This window comes from Nilaparvata lugens, unplaced genomic scaffold (assembly GCF_014356525.2).
Source record: "Nilaparvata lugens isolate BPH unplaced genomic scaffold, ASM1435652v1 scaffold4428, whole genome shotgun sequence".
Lineage (NCBI taxonomy): Eukaryota > Metazoa > Arthropoda > Insecta > Hemiptera > Delphacidae > Nilaparvata > Nilaparvata lugens.
The window spans coordinates 570-26,181 of NW_024090652.1; the positions used below are offsets into that span (position 1 = coordinate 570).

A 25,612-nucleotide genomic window follows, 5' to 3' on the forward strand; every position below is an offset into this window, starting at 1 on the left:
GATATTATAACCAAGGACAACATTTTTATTCAATTTGACAATAAATTAGGTTTTATCATTAATAAAATTACACAGAAAAAACATTTGATGCATTTCAGGCAATTTTACCCATAATTACCCACTTTTCATATTCAATGGTAACTGTAGGAAAAACTTAATGTGAAATACGTGCGCAAAGTACCTCTGCTGCACTCAAGAAACCATTCCGCCCTCGCCTACGGCTCGGGCGTAAACGTTTCTTCGGTGCAGCAAACTGTCACTTTGCGCACTAGTTGCACAAATAACTATTGTGTTGTTTCATTCAATAGTATTGATTTTACATCAGCTACCGTCTGTAGAAGGCATTGACTAGACCGAGGATCTTTCTCCACTGCCATTATAACGTAGACCTCACTATAGTGTATAAATTCGGGGGAGGAACAATTTTGAGCTGTGTCTGTTTGTTTTCTCCCAATGTTTTCAACGAATTGTGTGTAAAGTCTGTGATCTTTTATAATGTATGTGTATCAAATGAGTAGTATTGATTTTTTGTGTAGTTTCATTCAATAGTATTGATTTTATGAACGTTTTCTTTGTAAAGCATCTTTTGTATTTCGATGGATCATCATAGTACATTCAGTCTCCTTTCTTTGTCAAACCCCCATCCAACTTACAGCGAGATTTACGTTATAAAGTTGGTGGAAAGGCTAGTAACGCATTGGTCCTTTTCTAATCATCCAAATTATGTGTATATTATATGATACAATGTATAAATAAAGCATTTTTCCAGAGCTTATGCGGGATTCCCGGCAGGGCAAAAAAGTTTAATATTAATATAATAAAGTGATGATATGAATTGTGGAAGCTCTACGGCTAAAGACTTACTTTCAATTAGTATTTTGTATATTATATATTTATTTATTGGATAGAATAAACAATACAGTAGTCGCAAAGTGACAGTTTGCTGCACCGAAAGAAACGTTTACGCACGAGCCGTAGGCGAGGGCGGAATGGTTTCTTGAGTGCAGCAGAGGAACTTTGCTCACGTATTTCACATTAAATTTTTCCTACAGTTACCATTGAATATGAGGAGTGGTTGATTATGGGTAAAATGATGGCTGAAATCCATTAAATGTTTGTCTGTATAATTTTGTTATTAATAACAACTTTAATTTATTTTAAACTTGATAAACCAATGAAAATTAATAAACAATAATTTATTCAAATTAAAAATTTAATTAATCCAATTAATTTGAAAATTTGAATAATTTTGAGTAAATCTTAATTTCTAAATAATTTTTCAACCAATCAATTTATAAATGAAAAAAATATTATTTGAAATAATGAATAATGAATAATTAATAATATGCAAAATGTATAATTTAATGAGTTCTCATTTTTATTTATTTGAAAATCATAAAAATATAGATAGAACAAATTTGCATTCAAAATACACGCCAACAATGTCAACAGCTGATTGGGATGGTAATACGCAAAGTGATACTTTGCGCACTAGAGCGTAAAAGTGATCTTTGCGTTCTGTAATCAGTGCAGGAATGGTCACTTTTCAAGGTAACTGTAGTAAAAGTAGTATTTCAGTTCATCTGTTATTGGAATCAATACAATATCCATCTATTATTGGAATCAATAAAATAGAAAACAAGAAACAGTAAAAAACATATATTTTTCCTAATTTTGATAAATTTGGCATGTAGATGCTTCTTACTTGTATATTTTGCAGGTACACTATGGTTCTAATTTTCTACGCGTTCAGCGTGTGCATAATGATGCTGATCAGGCCTTGGCTGGCCAAATACTTTGTGCCGAAGGGTGGCAAGGTGACCATCTATGCGGCACTCTACCTCTATCCAATATTGGCGGTGCTGCACTCTGTGTTCGGAGGACTCATTTGTAAGTATTCCACATGAAGCGTTTTTCAGGCATTTTCAAACGAGTCAACAAGGCAGAAAGCTCTCCGATTGGCTGATCATCAGCTGATTCCCGAACGCCAAGGCAATCAGCCAATCGGAGAGCTTACTGCCCTGCTGACTCGTCCGTAAACGCCTGAAAAAATGCTTCGTGGGGCTTGGCCCTTATTGAACACTTCATGAATTAATCGATGTTTGAAATTGAGAACATATTTGAATCTAATATGAGTTTTTCTGAAAAATTAACAACATTGTTGTTATATTTTATTAGTATAGTATTTTATTATTGGATAGTGTAACCTTAGTGAGCCAATGCTGCTATAGTATGGTCCACGTTATAATGACAGTATTTGATCAACTTTGATGTTGCTATCCTTGTCTATCATTCGACAAAGCCGGTAGTACGAGATACTATCATTTTCTAGCTCCACAACGATGCCAATTATGTTTTTGACAATGTAGAAATATAATTAATTAAGACAGAGAATCGGCAACGCTATTCGCCTTTCTTTATCCACTGCCATTATAACGTGGACCTCACTATATCAATTACTTTATTATTTTAGGTTACTCTTACCTCTTACCATCAATTCTATAGTGAGGTCCACGTTATAATGGCAGTGTTTGATTAATAATGGTATTGCTATCCTTGTCTATCATTAAACAAAGCGGATAGCGCTATCTCTTTCTCGCTTTGCTCTGTTGCCAGATCGTCTTTTAACAATGTAGAATTAATAATTAACAAAATATTTCATTTTAATTATTAAAATTCATTATGAGATTATTGAAAAATATAATTTCTTGCTAAATAAAATATAATTTATTATTTTAAACGAGAATGGACATTTCAGTTCTAAATTTTCTTAAATAACTCAATATAATTCGTTAAAAGTGGTAATTGAGTGGAATATTTCTAATTAATTATCAATTTAAGCCATCTAAATTCAAATTTATAGTTTTCATGTTTATTTTGCACCAACATTTTATAAAAATTGTACACGTGAAATTCTAACCTTAACTTGGACTTTGTCACCTATAAATTTGGAAGAAAAATAGCACAAGGACTACCTTATTATTTTATATTTCAATGTTATTACATTAGTGCCATTTGCATTGTAAATAAATAAATAGATAAAAATAATAAAATAGATATTACATCAATAAACCTGTATCATCTACCGTCTATAGAAGGCATTGACAAGACAGAGGAACGGCAACGTTGTTCTCCTATCTTTCTCCACTGCCTTTATAACGTAGACGTCACTAAAAATATCTCAATGCTACAAATAATAAATGCAAGGGAAGAATCATTTCATTTGTATCATATTTAAAAGCATAATTATTGCAACTGATTTATTGTATTATACTACCCAATTTGACGACCATTTATTTCTATAAGACTACTTGATTATTCTTTGATGACATGACAGGTTTCAGGTATTCATCCAATTATACAGTGTCCAAATCAAATTCAATTTTGATTCATTTATCAGCGTCAGAGCTCTTGCTGGGTGCTTGTTTGGCTGTTAATAATAATTTTGCTCTAATTTTTACTCTCAATTATCGAAAATTCGAAATTTAAAGCTTACAATATTATTATAGGGGTATTAATGAATATAATTTTTATATGTCTTCTCCAAAAAGTCTTTATAAAACCAATAAATTTTGAAAAAATTGTGTTTCGAATTGAGCTATTAGGATACAATGAAATTTAGTTGTTTATCTTGATTTTTTTATATTTCTGAAACGGTTCTCTTTTTTACAGATTACTCATTCCCGTACATCATTATAATATTGTCGGTGGTTTCATCTGCGGGTCATTTTGCTGTGGAACTCGATCAGGTAAATAAATAATTATATAAATATAATACTAATTTGAATAGGTCAGACGATACAAATAGGTGAAAAAACACTTAGAAACTTACATTGTTTTCCGAAATTTTCGGTGACTGCGGCACCTTTGTCAACGGTTGTTGTAGTTGTAGTCAATATTTATATAAATATAGTTTATCTCTTTTCTGTATAGAGCTACTTGTAATATAAATATAAATAAAAATAAAAATCTCAGTACCCTTTTTTTAAATATTTTAAACATGTTGTGATAAAATATAAAAAAAGGGTACTGAGATTTTTATTGTTATTTATATTTATAAATATAGTTATATGATATTATATAATGTTATATATAAATATAGATATTTATTCATTAGTAGATATAATTACAAATCATAATTATATGATTGGGAAAGAATTACAGGCTTGGCCCAAAACTATGCTTCTCCAAAATTTATTAAATTCTTGAACTAAAAATAAGAAATAGAAATTTCTTTATTGACATAAGACATTTAACAGAATGTATGGTCAATCGTCATATATATTAGGCTATACAAAATTTCAAACATAAAAAAATATAATTCTACAATATAAAGTAATTTACAAAACCATTATCACAATTTATACACAGAAAAATCAATTTCATAAAAATCAGTCACTGTATAAATGCATTCTTGCTGCAGGATAAATTTAACAGTTTTTTGATAGTCATACAAGAAAGGCTCTTAATAAATAATGGCAGGAAATTGTACAATTTTACTCCTGTAAACATCCAGCTATTTTGAGATTTTGAATACCTGAGGTATTCAGTTCTTATGTTACTTCTTTGCCTCGTGTTATGATGTAAGACCTGGTCTCACACCGTGGATACGATTACACCGTGTTGAAGGGTGGCCACTAACGACAAGACATGCATGATAAATATGTGTGTACACACATGTCGTCACACATTCTTGTGACATCACAGCAAAAAAATCAAATCAAATTTATTTCCATTCAAAATACAGTTTACAAACATAAATATAAAGGCTTTGAAAAACATTTTCTGAAGGTTAGGATTTTGTATCTTTGATTTTTTGTTGTTTATTCTTTCTTGATACTTTATTTTAGGAATAAATTATTTAGGTAAAATGTGAAAGAAACACTTAACCACTACACTTGGACATAAACTACATGGATGGACTGTCATTTATGGATTAACGGGGACATACATAATAATATGGATTGTAACCGTTTTGGGCTTAAGCCTGTGGTACTCAAGATACTACTTCTTCAAAAGTGCAAGTACAAGCTTGAGGAATAATTAGTAACTACTGAGAAGTTCGAAAAACCACCAATTTTCAACCATATTGGAGAGTTTTTGAAATATTCACGTAGAAAAGAATGTTTTGAATGTTGTATTCAACAGTTTTCCAGGAGATTAAGCTACTTGGTCTTATGATTGAAACTGTATAAACAATATTCCAGAGAAGTTGTGTTTAAATGATTGAATAATTAGATGAATTATTGTGTTTTGCAGACGGTGCGAAACCTGCTCCTGAGCGCAATTCGCGACTTGCGCAGTGCAGTGGTGGTGATCGGTCACTGGGCACTGCACGCGTACGGCATAGTGGCCCTCACCGAACTGAAGGACCCCGTCTTCCACCTGATGCTGATGGGCCTGGTGCCGTTGCCCGCCTTCTTCTACGTGATGACCGCCCGCTTCACCGACCCCCACAAGGTGCACACCGATTGATGCCGTCGCCGCGGCCGTTGCTTCATCACCACGCAATAGCCGAGGTATGCACTTTATAGCCGAGATGGTTTACGGTCTATGCATACGCCTTGTCGTCCCATCTCCCAATATTGAATCTACGCTACGCTGGTGTGAAAGACATTTAGTCGCGAGGATATCTTGTTATGCATCTATACATAAAATTGGCGGAGCTTTGGACATATTCATCGGAAAGAATATTCAAAATATCCTTCCCAGTTTTGAGTGTGGTGAGAGTGTGAGAACGGAACAGTTTGAAAGTCTACCAGCGTTACTTAACATGTAAACAACCAGCTATTTTGAGATTGTGAATACCTGAGGTATTCAGGCCTGAGGAGAAAGGGAACATGTCAAAATTTTTCATTTTTTATGGTTGAAATGAGCTGTGGGATACATCGATTGGAGTTGAAAGGGAACATGTCAGCATTCTCTTTATACGAGAAACAGATATCGTATTTTTGCTGTACTGGAGTGAAAGGGAACTAGTCATGACACACATGTTCCCTTTCAACACCAAACATTCGAAAATTTATCTGTTGTCAGTTGTGATTTTTATGCTATTGATAGGTTACCTTCGATTTACGCGTTGCTTTGAGGTTAGATTGCTTTCGGTTGAGGTGTTTATTGTAAAAGTTGAAGAGTGATAATTTATAATATCATCATGAGTAATAGGAAGTTTACAAAAAACTCAATTTTAAGGGGTGAATCTTATATAAGTGCTTATACTGGATTAAAATTGTTGTCTTAAAAGCGTTTGCACCCTAATGACAAAAAACAATCTTGAAATTATCAATACTTTCAACTGTATTCAGTTTTTTCTCTCCTCTGAAAAATTCTGATTTTTGACATGTTCCCCTCCTCAGGCCGATTCAACTATATTATATTATAATACAACAGTAACGGCTTAAATATGACATAATTTAGTGACAATCGGAGTGACCCGTGGTCTAGTGGATATGATGCTTGCGTAGCAGCTTAGAGGTCCCGAGTTCAAACCTAGAATATGAAAGAAAGTTTTTGACCAGGACACTATCGTCGGATGGGCACATAAACTGTCGGTTCCGGTTGAAGTAAGACAGTTTCAAGGCCCATTGACGGCTTTAAAAATATAAATACAGGGTTTCAGGCCAGGAACTCCCACCAAAAAACGGCCATAGTCATACGAATGTACTTTTATTATACTACTGTATTACAGGTGAACATTGTAAATGCTATTTTTAGTATAATGTTCACTAATATCGTTTGTAAATAGTGCTATACTGTATTGTAAGTGAACTATATTAATGCCGCATCCACACTCTCGACAAGTGCGTACAAATGACGAGCGCGAGAGTCAGCGCTCGCCTTCATTCGCCTCATTGGCCAGCCGAGCATCCACAAATGGTCACATTGAAGTGTGGATATGGCAAGACCAACGAGTGTGGACTAGGTTTAAGGCTGTGCAAAGGCTAAAAATAAACTACTCGTCATATTTTTCGAATTGTATATCATCAAGCTATCAAAATGAAAAAGTTTACTCAGGAAAACATTTTTTTTCCGATCATTACTTTTTGAGATATGAGCGACTGAAGTTTGAATTTTTGGGACAGAACATTTCAAATTCGGTGAGATATAAATCCATGAGATTTAGAGGATAGATTCTTCATGGTATTGTTGATCTAGTAAAACAAAAATTTTATGAAAATATCAATATTTTTGAAAAAGTTATTCAATTTACCAAAAATAACTCAACAAAAGTTATTTTTAGTAAATTGAATAATTATCTTAAAAATCGATATTTTCAGAAAATTTTTGTTTTACTAGATCAACAATACCATGAAGAATCTATCCTCTAAATCTCTTGGATTTATAATTAATTACTGTATTTACTATTGTAATTATAAATTTTTTGTGTCTAATTACCGATGACAAAATGGGTGTAATCGATGTAAGACGTTAAAGTGTATTCTGTGTGTTGAATGTATTTGATTGTATCAGATTTATTGAGATCAATTTCATCGATGTATCACATTGCAATGTACCGTATTCAACTACTTGGAATTCATTGAAACGTTATAAGGAAACTATAGTGAGGTCCACGTTATAATGGCAGAATTGATCAACATTGGTGTTGCTATCCTTGTCTATCATTCGACAAAAATATCAAATAGTGCTATCTTAACTCCGAAACGTTGCCAGATCGTTTTTAGCGATGTAGAAATATAACTAATTTACAGAATATTGAATCTCAATCATGGTAATTTATTATTCAATCATTGAAAAATATTTTTTCTTGATGAATCAAATTTAATTGATTTTTTAAACAAGAATGAACAGTTATATAGGTGCGTACAGATTTACGCGCCGCGAACATGATCATTTCACTTTTAATCAGCTGATGCCAAGCTTTTTTATATCTGTATCTTACCGTTTCTGTAAAAATACAGATATAGTCAGCTGATTAAAAGTGAATTGCTCATGTTCGCGGCGCGTATATCTGTACGCACCTTAATATAATCACATCAGATATACCGGTATCAGCTATCCTCTATGGAAGGCAGAGAATCGGCAACGCCGTTTTCCTATCTTTCCCCTTTACCATTATATGGTGGGCCTCACTATATGTATTTTATCTTGTTGATATTGTGAAACGAATTATTATTACCTATGTAAAACATGACTATTGTATTATAATTTTCTATGTGTCTAATTATTGATGACAAAATGCGTTTAATTAATGGATGTAAGACGTTATAAATGTATTCTGTGTGTTAAATATGTATCTGGTTGTATCCGATTTAAAAAAAATCAATTTTATTGGTATATCACACTACAATGAATCTAACTAATTCTTGGAATTCATTGAATCGTTATAAATAAACTACAGCTAAAGTATTCTATTTAAATACTACATGTTAAATCAGACTTGATTCTTTAATAATTCGTGTTATCTTCTGATTATATTATTTATGAATAAATTATTGTTTCAAGCTCTGTTGTCCTATCATATTATTCGTGGAGGATTTTTTTCAAGCGTTATTCTGAATTTCTGGGTTCAAGTGTACAGAGAGATGGAGGGCTTGATGTAGAAATACAGCATAGAATAAATTGTGGATGAACTGGAGAAAAATGAGTGGTGTTCTTTGTGATAAGAGAGTGAATTGTCAAATGGAGGGAAAAGTGTATAGCTTGCTATGAGGCCAGCTATGCTGTATGGAACAGAAACATGGCCCATTTCAAAGAAACAGGAACGAAAAATGGAAGTGACTGAGATGAGAATGTTAATATTGATGTGTGGGGTTACAAGAAGAGATAAAATAAGAAATGAATTGATCAGAGGCACTGTAAAAGTTGGACCACTGGGAAAAAAATGCAGGAGACAAGGAAGGGTGTTTGGGCATGTGTAGCGACGGGAGGAGGATTATATTGGACGAAGAGTGCAGGATTTGGTTTTGGATGGTGTGAGAGGACGAGGTAGACGTAGGATGAGGTGGGGAGATAGAATAGCGGCTGACTTGCGGGAGGAGAGAGGAAGCATTGGATAGGGCTTTGTGGAGAGGCAGACTAAGAGAAAGGAATGCCGACCCCATTTAAATGAGATAAGGCACAGCCAAAGAAGAAGAAGAAGATTCTGAATTTCAGTAGGCCTACTCTTTACAAATCCAATAAAATAATTTACTCTTTGTTCAAACCATGAATATCATTCTGCCAATGTGCGCTCGCCTCATGATCAATCTTAGATACTATCCAAGATATTTTATTTATTCATTTACATTAACCAAAGCACAAATCAAATACATGATTAGAAAAGAACCAACAGGCTTAGCCCAAAACTGTTCCCTTTCCGAATTTTATAGAAGTATGTCCTAAACGTAGGTTATGTTGCTTCACTTTCAATCAAATCCGAGTCCAGAAATATACAAACCAAAATTTAGAATTTAATTAAATTGAAAACCGAAAAGAATAAAATATTGCTCCAACTGTAAGTTTTCAAAACTTGAAAACATTGAATTATTTAGAAATTTAGAAACCAAAAAACAAACTAAACTCGATCACTCCAAAAATCACAGCTATTGAAATCACAGGCCTACAAATCTCAAATAATGAGATATATTATATACTAGCAGATAACCCGTGCTCCGCAAGTGTCCATTTAAAATTTTGACAAAATAAAAACTTGAAGTAATGAAATCATGAATAATTTAAAACAGGCCTATAACCATCCTCGGTTAATTAAGACCATTTTTGCAAAAATCCGTGATCCGTTTTCTTATTCATGGATTTCATGAAAAATGCAAATCTCCCAGATTTGGATGATATTCGGGTTATGGGTAGAAGTAGACCTAACAAGTGGCGTGCTATAATATGAGACGTTGCGCTACAATACAGGGTGAGTTATTAACTGAAACATAAAATCTCACCTCCACTCTCAGATCATAGAAATCATTCATCTTCAAATGCTTATAACTCATGAATGGGAGTGAATTTCGCCAATGTGATGACATATTTTTGTTCCTCTCGTCAAGTAGGCCTACTATCATTCCTGAGAGTTTAAGCGATTTTAATTTTTGACCATTTTTGCAAAAATCAATGATTTTTCCAATGTGCCATCTCAAACGGGCCCACTTGCTCCGTATACCGATGCATTGTTACCAGCCAGTCAAGCGCCGCCGGCTTGCTTCTTATGAGAGCTAGAATTCTCATAGCCTGAATTCTGAAATAGGGCTTGAATTCTGGGGTCCTTCAATGTACTACGTAATGATTCGTTGAACTCGTACGTATTCATCAGTGGCCACGGATGATTTGCACGGTATTTCAACGTGAGTTTTTCTCCAGTTGACAGTTTATAATTAATTTATGTATTTTATTGAATAACTATTAAAACACATAACCTAAAGCATTTTATAATGTACTTTAGGGTAACCGTCCACTGGACCCGTATTCAACCGTTTCGTTTGGCCGTTGTATCGGACGAATCTGCCGGCCGTTGATTCGGCCGAATATGGTCGTCCATTGGAACAGTTTTACATCAGTCTAATACAGAAGTTGTCATTATTGATTTATAACTACTATCATACCACCATTTTTCATAAACAATGATTCTATTTAGATTTTGAAAATGAATAAACAAAATATCAACTAGATTAGTTATTCATTACAATAATTTTACCTTCAGATCCTTTGTTCAGCAATCTTTGTCCACAGATTCCTATAAACATCAGGACGATGATATCTTTTGTCACGCATATCCCACAATGGAACATGCTCTTGAACCTAACTTATCAATTATTCATTGTCCATAGTTGATAAAATCAACTTTATAAAATCTGGTTTGGCGCACTCACACAACTTCCTTGCCGTTATGAAATTGATCACCTGACGCTAGTGTCCCGCGCATCTCAGTCTACTATTCAAAGATTTGAGCCAGCTGGTGACAGGGCAATAACGCTGGAGACACACATGAGGTCTGCTATATCTTCATAGTGAATGATTTAATAGAATCACAATAAATTTGTCATTGAATAATCACATTTTCTCGAATTTAAAGCTTATTTTCAATTTTAGGTGAAAATGTTACTGAACATTAATTGTAGAGATTTTCATGCTCAATCTACTCCACTTGATTTTTTCGTTTCAATTGTATCTGAAGCCTGATAATTGGGAATCTATCTGCATTGATGGGGCGAAGCTCCTGAAATTTTTACAGATATGGGACTTGTGGCAGTTGATAGAGCTTATCGATGACTATTTTAGTATGAATTTCATCAAAATCGTTGCAGCCGTTTTCGAGAAATTGCAAAAAAACCCTGTTTTGGACAACATTTTCGCCATTTTAGCCGCCATTTTGAATTGCATCAGATCGAAATTGTTCGTGTCGGATACTTATATCGTAAGGACCTTAAGTTCCAAATTTCAAGACGCACATACACTATACACACACACACACACACATACAGACCAATACCCAAAAACCACTTTTTCGGACTCAGGGGACCTTGAAACGTATAGAAATTTACAAATTGGGGTACCTTAATTTTTTTCGGAAAGCAATACTTTCCTTACCTATGGTAATAGGGCAAGGAAAGTAAAAACAGAACAACTTAAAAAAACAAACAAGACTGTGAAACAATTTTAGGTTAGGATGTTGTCTCAGCTCGACTAGTTAGTTCGGCCGGATAGAGCCGGAAAATCCCATTCAATTCGGATTGAAAAATTGAACGGCCGGAGACGGCCGTATGAACCTGTTGCAATGTACGAGCATCTATTCCTTTCTTTGGTAGGGTGATCGTTCGGTCGCGTTCGGTAGTTTCCGGCCGATGCTAGTTCGGACGAAAACGGTTCTAGTGGACGGCCCATCTTACTGTGATATTTCGGTGGGCCCGGCCCACTTGGCCCTTATGGACGCCACTGTCCTATTAGGACATGTAGAGACTCAATTCCTCACCACAATCTGAGTATTAACTTATTCTAAATGTATTTTATAAAATGATGACAAAAACAAAAACCTTTAAAATTAGAACATAGTTATCACTTTTTTATTCAAATAAACAACAAAATTGACAATAACAAATCATCATATTCTAAAAGATTTCAACAGGTACTTTTTACAAAGTTAGAGAATACAAACTAATACGCTATTTCTAAATTATATAAAAATATTCTGAAATAAAAGGGAATTCATGAAAATGAAAGGTAGAACTTCTACAAGCAAAAAATAGACAGTTCATATTAGACATTGCGAAAGGAAAATTAAACCTTATTGTTATTTAAATGGTGGATGATATGAATGTGTCAGAATAAAAATATACACAACTATAAAATAAAATGTTTAAATTAAAATAAATCAATCTATATTTCTTCATAGTAGTCTAACATTAATTTCATGTGGCGCTTAATCTCCAACTATTCTATCTTATCCAAATTAAATAAAGTGCCAGTTGCACAAAGCCGGTTAAATTTGAACCGTGATTAATTTCACGAGAACCAATCAGAGAAGCCTTTTTAAGAACGCCTTTTCTGATTGGTTCTCGAGAAATTAATCACGGTTAAAATTTAACCGGCTTTTGTGCAACCGGGCCTCAATAATCCAATGACGAGTTTTTAATTATAAACTTCTCTTCTTCAATCGCAAATTTTCGAAAACCTGATGTGTCAATCAGGCCACAACATCAAACACTTTAATTAATTTTCTGTACAAAGACTAATAATTGAACGCTAGTAATAAATTTACAAGACACATTTCGGATAACCACTGATTTGAACTCATAAATGAAAATACGATATTTTATTTAAAAGCTGAAAATAGATAAGTAATCATCTAATGATAAGTACTGTAATATTTAATTTCTATGTACAGATGGTATTCTATACTGACAATGACTATTATTTGCGTTTGTTTTAAGAGCTTATTTTCAAATAAAATATAAAATGTCTCATTGAAAGTGATGATCAGTGTTAAAAACTAAGCCCGAAAGCATAAAAGCCTTTTAAATTTTAATTATGATTAAATTTCAAAGGTGGAATCATAACCTCATTTCGGTCTTTTAAAATAATATTTAATTTCTATGTACAGATGGTATTCTATACTGACAATGACTATTATTTGCGTTTGTTTTAAGAGCTTATTTTCAAATAAAATATAAATGTCTCATTGAAAGTGATGATCAGTGTTAAAAACTAAGCCCGAAAGCATAAAAGCCTTTTAAATTTTAATTATGATTAAATTTCAAAGGTGGAATCATAACCTCATTTCGGTCTTTTAAAATAATATGATCTAAATTTGGGAGAGAAATAGTACAAGGAGTATCCTTAGTTTTCCTCTCCCATTCAGTGCTTTCTTGCAAAAATTAGAATAATAAATAATAATAAGAAAATACAGCAGAGATCTGAAGTTTAAGGTAAGCCTAGGCCTACTGGTGAAACTCAGCTTGACTGAAAAATTCCTAGTAATTTTTCCGTAATTCATTATTAAAACTTTTAGATATTTTTTTCTTCAATATTAAACCATATAGAGAAAACATTAGCCCACTCAAGATTGAATCTTCGAATGTTTTCTCTATGATTTAACTATTTTCAGAGCAATATTTTGTTGTGAAAATGCCGGCAAACCGGCTTCAAATTTGCCGCTATACACTATATTATAGTAGCCTACATACGTTACCTAACTTAATTCGGAGTGAAAAATTTTATTGTGAGACAGATAATAATTTTAATAATATAAGTCATGAGCCAAAGTCTGTTGTACGCTTTTTAGGAGTGAAGTAAACTTTTTAGAAGTCTAGTTCACAGTACCTACAGTATTACGTATATATGCTAAGTGTTATCAGTCAGCCCTCTAAGTTCAACAATACGCAATTAGAACTCTAAATTATCAAGAACTCGCAATTAGGGAGCGTAAAGGCGTAATACATCAGAACTCAAAGCTCAGTGAATAACCAACATGATCTAGGTTCGAATCTCGGTCAGTGACATTTTTTTTGTCAATGAATTTCGACTTTTATTAGCTATTTTTTATATTAGTTACCGTAATTTAAATTTCAATCAATTTTTTAGATATATTTTGAGACAAAACTGTGAAATATGCAATTATATTAATTTTTCATCACATTATTTCAAATAGTAATGAAAATTCTATTAATCCCATCTATCCATGATATATTGCACCGGGCGCAAAGCGCGAGCTATAAAAATTCAAACAATTATTCGAAATATTAATAGTATAAAAATATGGTCACTATTGTAAATTATTAATTAGTAATATTGAAATTAATTGACAGTAAAAGTTGTCATAACCAAGATTCAAACTATCAAAATAGGCTGTTTGAATTTTATTTATTTTTCAATTTCTTTTATATTGGGAAGTTTTTTTTAGTGTGGCGAAAAATAGCGTTCGCAACACGGTGTGCCGAGCACTATTTTCATTCAGGCCTTTTCCCCAAGTTATAATAGTAAATTTAATACGCAATATACTAAGCCATTATTGTGAGTTAGCGAAATAAATTATTTTCTCTCTCTCTATTATGAACGGCCATGACTTCGAGTTTCCCATGACAGATATTTAAATTGTGGCTCCGAGTTGTCGAGGATGGGATTATTGAATTATCTCTAACTTTTTGTGTAGTTGAGAAGTTGATATTGTGGTAATTATTCATATTGAATGAAAAAGACTAAGAAATTGTCAAAAAACACTGATTTATTGATAATTAGAAAGACCGGTTTCGGTTATTACACCATTGCAATCTCTGATAAACTAAACTAAATACAAGAGCAGCAGAATTTATACTAGTAGGCGAGTACTGCTATTGGTCGAGGGCATGAACGCCTGCCATTGGCCTAGCTAGACAGTCTCCTCCCCCTCAACGGTGTGACAAAATGGCGGCTTAAGCAACAGAATCGCCATGATAATAAAATTTACTTTTAGTACAAAATAAGAACCAAGAAACAAATGTGAAAGATAATAAAACAAATATGTAAATGGAAAACTATTGACTAATGTATGCTTACATGTTTATGATAAAACTAAATTCGTAGTGTTGTACTGGTTGAAATGAATCTGGTCATTTAAACTATACTGGGATTTTCCTTAATTACTCTTGTTATTTCTAAAGCCTCTAGAATATTCAAAGATCTGCCTTTGTTATTAACATGCAGAAACTCAACATTCTCCTTAACTGTGAACTTGTGATTATTTGTTATCAATGTTCTGCAAAGTTAGATTCCCCATTTTGTTTATTCCAATCTCTGATGTGTTCTTTAATTCTACTTTTGAAACTTCTACCAGTCTGACCCACGTAACAAGCATTACAATCATCACATTAAGTTTGTACACCCCGCTTTTATCCCAAATATCATTTTGTCTTTACTCCAGCTAAATAGACTATTTAAAATCGGTTTGGTCTTGAAAGCAACATGAAATCCATTCCTCTTCAATTCCCTACCTATCTTATCAGATACAAGGCCTAAATATGGGATTGTTATCCAAGTCTTCTCCTCACAGTTTGAGCCTACAAAGCTAGAATTGATTGAAATTTGTCTATTAATTTTACTCAATAATCTGTCCACCATACTTTCTTCATACCCATTTGTGACAGCCATCTGTTTATTTTAGTGATCTCAATATCAAAATCATATCATCAACATATCGAAACCATTAACATAGTCATTTCAAAGATAAAATTGCTAGGAGCACTACGAGAGTAAGATGGTAGTCATTATGTTCGCCCCTTTTTGGGCAAGTTTACAAGTTTATATCATTAGTTAATGTAGGAGCAGTTTATTTTTATTAAAGTTTAAATTTCTAGTAGTGCCATGTCCTGAAAAGTTTAATATTGTTGTTTCTTCATCATGTACGAATAATTGTTTCTTCAAATAACCGCTAAGCGGTTCATGTGTGTCCCCAAACCAACTCATGTACCACCCTTTGGTTCCGCAACTTTATGTAACACCGCGTCAAGACCCCCGTTCAGACGACAGGTCTAGGGACGTAAGAGGACGTCGCCGTCAAGCCAAATTCAACCGGTAAAAGTTCACCGCCGCAAAACAAGGTAATGTAACCCCGACGATAAAGCAACGTACAGACCAACGAAGGTGCAGTGTAGTGAAACAAAGGTTCATTCGAGAATGTCAATCAAAAGTGGGGATTCAAAATTATTATGAAATGGGTTATATGGGTATTATCGACGAAATTTGGGTTCAACGGGCTTTTCTTTCTTGAGTAATTTCATGTTTAAATTAATTTGTTATTTTATGACTGATATTGTTTGGTTTTGTGACGTATTGCTATCTAAATGAGGATAGTAATGCTCCCCCCCAAATCAGATGAAAATGTCAACAAGTACATGAAATTGTTGTTTCTGTTGTTCGATTTTAGTTGCCAATGTTATAGTGAAGTTGTTTGTATTTTTTTTAATTATTTCAAAGTGTAGTGTTAGTTTAAGTAAAACCTAGTAAATCAGGCATGGCAAGATAATTGAAGTTTCTGACTCTAGCCCGTTCCACCTGCATGAATTAGGTATAGACTCAGGTATTTTCTAGATGTGTCGGCCTATTTATAATTCTGATTTTATTCAAAATATCTTTTTATCATCTTTTTAAAAGGTCAGGCACAACGGGCAAGAATGTTTTTCGCGGCTCTCAACGCTTCAAGTTCTCGACTTCGTCTCGAACTTGAAAACCGCGATCTCGAGCCGGAAAACGTACATTTTCGACCCTAGGTGCGAAATATACTATTTTGACAACATTTTCGCCATTTTATCCGCCATCTTGATTTGCAATAGATCGAAATTGTTCGTGTCGGATCCTTATAGTGAAGGACCTTAAGCTCCAAATTTCAAATCATTCCGTTGATTGGGAAATGAGATATCGTGTACACAGACGCACATACCCTCATACACACACACACACACACACACACACACACACACACACAATTTTTTGGACTCAGGGGACCTTGAAACGTATAGAAATTTAGTAATTGGGGTACCTTAATTTTTTCGGAAAGCAAGACTTTCCTTACCTATGGTAATAGGGCAAGGAAAGTAATATCTAACCTATTATTCAATAAACAGCTCTAAATTAGTGAGCCCCCAGGTTAGAGAACTCGCTCATAATACATTTCATTTCAAATCGCCACCTACATCGCTAGGATGATGTACACGTCATAAATAAGGGAGTGCCTCAGAGTTGAGAGTTTCTATTTGTCTGTCTAGTGTATGAACATAAACTAAATGGTTCTGTTCAGGAGAGAGACGTTGGGTTTTGACTTTTAAATGGCAATAAACATTATTTATTTGAAATGTGTTGATAATTTTATATAATAAACACTTTTGAGATGTCGCACTTACGTATGACACTCATAAATAATGCCGCTAATATCCTGTCAGCTTTTGTATTGGAAGCAATTGAATGACAAAAAAATATAAAGTTTCGTTGAGTTATTAATATTGCATACATCACTGCATGGAATAATCCAGCTGACAGCTAATTTGCCATTTTAAAATATAAATTACTACATTTTTTTCTCATGCGTTTCCAATGTTATCCTCCTGTTATATCCTCGAGAAGGACAAAGGAGTGAGTTAAATCATCTTTTTATCAAGTAGAACGACTAGCAGTCAAATTTATGCAATAAATGAATTTATTTACTTAGTGTGACAACGAGATCTTTTGGCAAGCCCGCCATCTTACTGCCGAAATATTTCGTTGTCACAGTGAATAAATTAATTTATTGAGAAAATTTGACTGCTAGTCGTTCTATTTAATAACAAAAAATGATTATAAAGATGATTATAATTATTATGATTATAATTATATGATAATAAAGATTATCATAAAAATTACGACTACGTCCCGTTTTGGAAAGCTCCAGCTGACTCCAGAAGTTTAAAGTTAGAACTTAGCTAAATCCCGAGCTCGGAAACCGGCCCTTAACAGTAAGGCAGTTCGAGATGGAAAACAACAACAACATTAAAGTGGGTTAATTATGTTGGCCAACGAACTCGACCCGTATAATGGTTCACAGAATGACCTGATATAAAAAAGAGTGGGCTATATATGAGGTAAGAGGACCTCTAGTCATCAGTAAGAACTCGCTACGCTCGTTCAATGAACTTACTTATTGGTGCCAAGTTTGTTGAGCGCGTCTCTGGAGATGACGTGTCCGCAGACGAGGCGCATGGGCGGATTGAGGTCGGAGCTCTGCTGACGCAGGATGGGGCAGGCGAACACTGAGTGGTATCTGCTGTCGCGGCCAAGGTCGATTTCAATCTGAAAAACATCAATTAAATCCTCACTACGATCAACGTTTTATATTTGTTTGCTTTTTAAATGTGAATTTTTGTTTAAAAATAAGTTTTCTTAATTTTAAATTTCATAAAATAAAAGCTCAGGAAGTCAAAGTGTAAATTTTGAGTGAGAAATCATGAAGAACCCGATGCATAACCTGTAAACTTGAGTGTTGATAGGAAATGACATTGGTTTTCATGTTCATTTTGGACTAAAGTTTTATAAAAATTGTACAAGTGAAATTCTAACCTTATCTTGGACTTTGTCACCTATAAATTTGGAAGAAAAATAGCACAAGGACTATCTTATTATTTTATCTTCCAATGTTATTACATTAGTGTCATTTGCATTGTAAAAAAATAAATAGGGCAAGGCAGAATATACAAAAGGATCTCTCTGCCAATAAAATCCATAAGAATACATAAATAACTACAATCCTCGCAAATCAACCAACTCAAAGGTCCGGTTGCACAAAAGCCGGTTAAATTTTAAACGTGGATAATTTCACGAGAACCATTTTGAAAAGACGCTTCTCTGATTGGTTTTCGTGGAATTAGGCCCGCCGCAAAGTTGACCCACGCTAATCCACGAAAAGCAACCCACGCCGGGGAATGTTCTGTAAACCATTGCTAGGCTTCTCCAGACATCTGTTTAATACATGCAATGAATAATCCCTTGTCAGCTGATTGATTATGAATAATTCTATAGCAATGGTTACAAACATCCCACGGCGTGGGTTGCTTTTCGTGGATTAGCGTGGGTCTACTTTCCGACGGGCCTAAATCACGATTAAAATTTAACCGGCTTTTGTGCAACCGGCACAAAGTCTATCTAAACTTGGATTATTTGATAGCTTGATGGAGTTTAATGAAATTAAATTGAATTATGAATTAAATTAGTATTATTAAATTGAAGATGAATGAATTTAAATAGAATGAAATTTACTGAGAAGCTCAAGTATAACTAGTATAACCAAAATATTGTTACAAAACTATAGTCTTTATAATGTCGTATAGTCTCGTTATAAAGTCAGCACCTGATTAGCATTGGTATGCTATCCTTGTCTGTCATAAGACAAAGCAGATAGCTTTAATCCTCTTCTAGCTCGGCACTGTTGAAAAATCGTTTGTTAGCTATGGAGAATATGTGTTATTGACCGAGCGAAGATTCAAGATTCAAGTCGACGGTTTTGCATTTCTCTTCATGTTTAAATGTTTATACGTTGCGCATTTACAGCGAAACGCAGCAACAGATTTTCATGAAATTTGACAGGTATGTTCCTTTTAGAATTTCGTGTCGACGTATACATACGGGTTTTTGAAATTTTGCTTTTTAATGATAATAAAAAAGGAAAAGTTTCCTTCGAACACCAATATTATCGTAAAAATCGGACTATAGAATTATTCATCATAAATCAGCTGTTTAGTGGACTACAATACTACCCGTTCAAAAACATCGAACATCTTGAAAATGTATCTTTCCATAAGCTGAGGCCATGCTTCTAGTTTGGAGTTTGGAGTTATTGATAGAAAACATTTTTTTTTTACATTTTTCTTTTTAATCTGATGATTAAAATTGGAACAAATATTATTGAAAAGAAATGTGATTTCCTGAAATCATGAAAAGTGGAAATGACGTTTGTAGGAAATCAGCTTATGGCAGTTTATTTTTGTTAATTTCAACACACCGATTTTTCGCCACAACACGACAACAAGAATGTTCTCTGATGGGTTGATTGGATTGGCGTATCGACGGCAGCCACACCTGATAACAGCGCTCACACTCACATTCCGGGACGACACGTCATGGTATGATAGGACAGAAAGCTCTATGTTTATTTAGGATTTTTCCTAGACATTTCAAATATTGATAAATTAGAAAACATAACAACAGGTCAATGTAACTTACTGAGCGCGAGGTCTACTGTTCACAGAACTACTAGTTTAAATTTGGGTGAGGAATAGGACAAGGTTACCTTATTTATCCTCTCCCTATCATTTTGATAATGTACTTTATTGTCTAAATGAATAGAGTGAATATTCTACCAGATATAACTACAGATATAACTACAGATATAACTACCAGAATATTCCATATCATTATGAAGTCGTTATCAAATCATGGAAAGATGTATTTACTTGTTAAAGAACTAGTTGTGTTGTGATAAAATAAAAGGGTTCTTGATAACTTATACTTTGTTTCAATAATTATTTCAGTAGCCCTAAAAAGAAAAGTGAATAATCAATTCAACACTGTATTGGCAACTTACAGGCAGTTCTTCTTTCCATCCAGATGACAGCCACCTGTCTTTGTTGCATCACTTGTTTGATGTTCAGCAAAGCGGCAAGCTGTGCATCCCGCATTTATACTAAAAAAAAACACAATCATTTCAGTTCAACAACTATTTTTATCATTGATAAATTATTACAACATAATTCCCAGTAATAGGGCATAATTTTCTCCAATTGACACATATAGTCTGCGATATAAAAAGATAAATTTGTTTTTCCTCCACCTACTGTCTAAAGTACTTACTTTACTCCCTGGAACATAATACTAAAGTGTCACTTTTTCGCTCTCGGTATTAAAAAACAGAAAAACTCCCTAGGGAGGAAAAGTGACTCTATTTAAATAACATGGGAAGCTCTCTATTTTAAAACTTACATTGTAATATGTTAGAAGGTCTAAGCTCCATGAGGAAGCATCTAGAGTAGTCATTAAACCAAGTAAATTCAATACCTCCACCAACATTTGATCAATATATGAAATTTATGTTTGTATGCTAAAATTATTACAAACTGAAAAAATAAATCACTAAACTAAAAAAATGTATAAAAATATTTTTTTATATTCCATGTTATTCAAAATACCAGCCAACGAATATTCCTCAATAACTAATCAAATTTGAAACGGGAACTTCATCATAGTTGTAGTTGTGGCGACCATTGTTGTTACAACTTTTGCCGACAGATACGCAAAGGCGGAGAACTGTGATTCCAAGCCAGCCCAGCTGTTTACTTTTTAGATTATGTTGTAACACATTGTTTGGTCACGTACGTTTTTAAAAATTATTTTATTTGCCGTTTTTATGAAAATGTAGGTGGAGGAAAAATGTTGTGTATATGACGAGTGAAAAATATTTTTTTCCTACAGATACCCTGAAAAGTGACCATTTGTGCACTGATTGCAGGCTGCAAAGAATCACTTTTCCGCACTAGTGCGCAAAGTGAGTACTTTGCGTACTCCAGATTTGCAGCATGACAACGCAAATAATAGTAGGTTATTAGAGGACCAGTGCAGCAAATCAAAATTAAGTTGGTAACAGTGACTGCTGTGGCTGCTATAGTGAGCAAGGTGCAACGAAGCACAACGCGCTAATTATTATTCATTATATATTATAACCAAGGACAACGACAGCACAGTCCACCACAGCACACACCACACAGCTGCCCCCCGCCATTCAAACACTACTACATTATTCAGGCAATTTTACCCATAATTACCCACTTTTCATATTCAATGGTAACTGTAGGAAAAATTTAATGTGAAATACGTGCGCAAAGTTCGTTTGCTGCACTCAAGAAACCATTCCGCCCTCGCCTACGGCTCGGGCGTAAACGTTTCTTTCGATGCAGCAACTGTCACTTGCGCACTAGTTGCACAAATAACTATTCTCCCTCAGGAAAATTGTTGCCCTCGGCTTCGCCTCGGGCTTCAAACTTTTCCCTCAGGGAGAAAAAACAGCACTTTTCACTCTAGATAAACAAATAGAATAGAATAGAATAGAATTTATTGGTCATTCAATATTCACAAGAATACATATATTTAATAACTATACTTTAAATAACTATATTTAGTCTGAGATGAAGCTGTAGAGTTTGTACGGTATGTTAATTCAAATTTACTTTTTTCATCTCATTTCAGGGAATAAAAATCTAAATGACTTAGACTTTTTCCTGTTGAAAAGTGACATAAGACAATATTATATCAAGTTTACTTTATTAGACTTGTTTTCTGTTAGAGATGAAAGGTGGCTTACCATACACTAAGAGGACTGTCGACACTAAGTCCTAGAGACAGCAAGCGTCTCTGGTGAATGTCTCATAATTTCCGACCATAAACTTGTCTCCAGTAGATGTGAATAGGAGAACTCGAAATTCCATGTGGCAAATAGAGGATGTTCCCATCAAATTTTGAATCTCTGAAAAAGCAGGATAGTGTAAATACAGGAAACATCTGTTTTAATAGAATAAATCTGGTCAATCTGAATCAAATAAGAAACTCTATAAATATAATTGAATTGCAGAGATACAGGGTAACGTAAGATCAAGTTCAATCTAGATTGAAGATGAAGAAATTAAATTTGAATATTCCATTGATTCTAGAGATAACTAAATGAAATTACTTTGATAAAGATATTACCATACAGAAATGATAGAGACTAGATACCATACAGAATAGAGAAATGATAGCAGAAGAAGATATCACATGAAATAGGTCGTTTATATTCAAAATTTCAAGCCGATCACTGTCGACTACTGTCCATCATTACTGTCTTGGCCGCGTGAGAGTGTAAGAACGGCACAGTATGAGAGACTACCAGCGTCACTTATAGTAGTAATAATAGAATGATTTCTTTATTTGTTGACATGGCGAAGTTTGGACATTAATGTCCACTTAACCACGAAAATATCTTCACAAAAATGAACTACTGCGACTATCGGTTTTCTCAGGCTGATGGTCTCTCATATTGTGTCGTTCTTACACTCTCACGCGACTAAGATAGTAATAATAATAGATAGTAGTCGACGGTGATCGGCCTGAGTTAAAAAAAAAACGTCCTAAACTATGAGATATCTTCTTTTAATGCTATATTTTCTTCATGATATTACTGTAAAAGATAATTTTTATTGTAATTCAGGTTAAAATCCATTTACTCTGATCATTCATTACATATTTTTATTCGATATTATTGCAAAAAAAACACAAATATTTCAAGCTTTCTCAGCTCGAATTCATTCGAAAAAACAACATTTACTTGTGTTTCTTGAAATGTTGGAAGCGAAAAATCCCAATTTCTTCTAACATTAGTTGTTCTGTAAAAATCAACAAGTAAATTATTATAAGCTTCACCTTTTTCATGCCTTTGAACAAACTGACTTAGATGAGTTCTTGCATAACTGATAGCTTCGCCTTGGTAACTGGGTCCTTTCTGAATTAATCCCACGAACTGTAGTTGATGAAGCTTGAACTCCAGAGACGAACTCTACGAAAAATACAAGTAAAATTCTTATTACTTCAGCCTAATCAATCAGAATAAATCAATACAAACATAAGGAATAGATAACATTAAATAGAATAAGAAATTGATATAAGCATTGGTTCTTGATTACACAACGGATTGAAATATTCATTGTAGATTATAAAAATTTTATTTATAAAATAGAATTATAGTACCCTTTAAAATTAGTACATATGGATAAGAATACAAATTATAACTACTAGTTTCACCTTTATTATATTATTATTTTATTAATTTCAAAGGGTACTATAGTTCTATTTTATAAATAAAAAAAGTAGTCCAGGGTCTGAATTCATACATTTTAAGAAGAAATTTTGTATGTAATTCGAGCGTAAAAACTTCTTTATTGTTTTTTTGCAAAAACTGTTTTGTTCAAGTCGTGTTTTTACGCTCCTAATACATAATATAATACACCCACATATCCAACAACAAACCTTTTTAAAATTAAAATTGAAAAGTGAATTCAGTTGGTGATTAAAGTCTGTGAGATATTACTTTTTAACATGGCTCTTTCTCGAAGACTGAGAGGTCCGATGCTCTATCCTCCACTAATCACTCCCACTACCTAGCAGCATTCTCCTACTTTTGTCAGTACTGTGTGTGTGTGTGTGTGTGTCTGTGTGAGAGAGCTTGGTACCGCATCGCACCAACACTCCCCTCCAACACTCTTGGCATTGTTTCAACCAAAGTAGTTTACTGGTCAGCAGGTATATTGGTTTGTGTGATTACGGAGATGTATTCATCACAAGAACGTGAAGCGAAATGACACGGCGCATCCGAATGTGCGCAGGACGTCCGTCTGTGTCTATGCTACAAACTGTGGAAGGAGAAATGGGTTTCTCCTCTTCATGTTAAAAGCAAATCTCACAGAAATTAGTCTTGTCTGCTGATATGTATTCACAATCTAGTGAGTAAATCATGGTGAATTCAAAGATCGACATAATGAAAAACGTTCTTTACCTGAGCTTCAAGTTGGTCTCTATGTGAACGAGCCCATTCTAAAGCGGGACCCAAGTCTTTCTGCTTCAAACAATCTAATATTCTGTTGAGTTCCGTGAACGGTTCTTTGCTTCCTTCTTCCGTAGTCAAGCCAGCTTCCTAAAAATTGAAAATAGGCAACGTAAAAATTTTTAAAAATGTACTCGTTCAGTCATTAAATAGAATTACTTTTTTTATTTGTTGACGTGACAAAGTTTGGACAATAATGTCCACTCTACCACGAATGAGAATTACAGAATGTGTATACGGAATATGCACTTGTAATAGTATCTAACGTCACATGGACGGGAAGGGGCCTTTCAGATGTTGTATTGAAATGGAATTTAAAAGTGCAGTACCGCAAATACTTCCGCGTATTGCGTTTTAATTAGCGATCGTGTGATGGAATATACACCTCTCACGAGTATGGTGAAAGAAGTTCAGTAATTTGTTGATAGAGTGCATCACTGCAGGTATATAAGGTGTGTACTGCGACAAATGTAAGCCATTATCAGTTTCACCTTTGAACAGCCAACATGTCCTATTCTTTGTGTTCTGATATTTTGGATAAGCCGCAAACTCGCTCTATTGGTATTCAGTGCGATCTTGATAGTTTCTATTATGAAGCAAGGTGCAGTACGCCGAAGCCGCTGGAGGTGGAGGAGGAGGAGGGGAGAGGCGCAGGATTACCGAAGCCGCTGCAGGTGGGGGGGACAAAGGAGGATTTGAGGAACCCCCCGCTGCGCCCGCCGCCGCCGCCGCTGAGGGGAGAGACAAAGCCTACGAAGAGAAAGAAGGTCAAGCGACTGCTAAAATTGCTACAGTCGATCTTCACTGGTTTAAACAAGATTGTAATCAAATTATTGTGAAAGAACTTGGCATAATTGATCAGTTTAATAATTATATTGTGTTCCATTTCAAATCGCCATTTGCAAAGACAGAATTGAGTGCAAAATTGTATAACGATGCAACATGGTTAGAACGACACTATCATAAAATAAAATGGGAAGATGGAGATTTAGAATACAATGAGTCATTAATACGTGATTACCTTGCAGCTTATGAGAAAATTTTCAC

General features: G+C 34.1%; 2 protein-coding genes and 1 long non-coding RNA gene across 3 annotated transcripts; 1 reads left to right on the top strand and 2 right to left on the bottom strand.

Annotated features, from left to right (window-relative positions):
* The first annotated feature begins 1,679 nt into the window (after positions 1–1,679).
* LOC120355717 (JNK1/MAPK8-associated membrane protein-like) lies at positions 1,680–5,839 on the top strand. The gene is made up of 3 exons (XM_039444369.1): positions 1,680–1,890; positions 3,673–3,749; positions 5,260–5,839. Exons 1-3 carry the CDS (start codon positions 1,695–1,697, stop codon positions 5,473–5,475), a joined length of 489 nt encoding a protein of 162 aa, XP_039300303.1. The 5' UTR covers positions 1,680–1,694; the 3' UTR covers positions 5,476–5,839.
* A 6,140-nt stretch (positions 5,840–11,979) lies between these two features.
* Positions 11,980–13,303, bottom strand: LOC120355719. Its single transcript, XR_005573761.1, has 2 exons — positions 13,218–13,303; positions 11,980–13,002 (listed from the first exon to the last, which is right to left on the bottom strand). It is a non-coding gene; the product is annotated as an uncharacterized LOC120355719 (long non-coding RNA).
* A 4,778-nt stretch (positions 13,304–18,081) lies between these two features.
* On the bottom strand, positions 18,082–24,655 carry LOC120355718 (E3 ubiquitin-protein ligase RMND5A-like; the record flags this gene model as incomplete). The annotated part of the gene is given in 11 exon segments (XM_039444370.1): positions 18,082–18,237; positions 20,525–20,540; positions 20,542–20,604; positions 20,606–20,623; positions 22,295–22,331; positions 22,334–22,360; positions 22,363–22,401; positions 22,404–22,436; positions 22,439–22,456; positions 23,389–23,521; positions 24,518–24,655. Coding segments are annotated over 11 exon segments (678 nt in total), but the record flags the coding sequence as incomplete, so codon positions are not given.
* Positions 24,656–25,612: the final 957 nt, after the last annotated feature.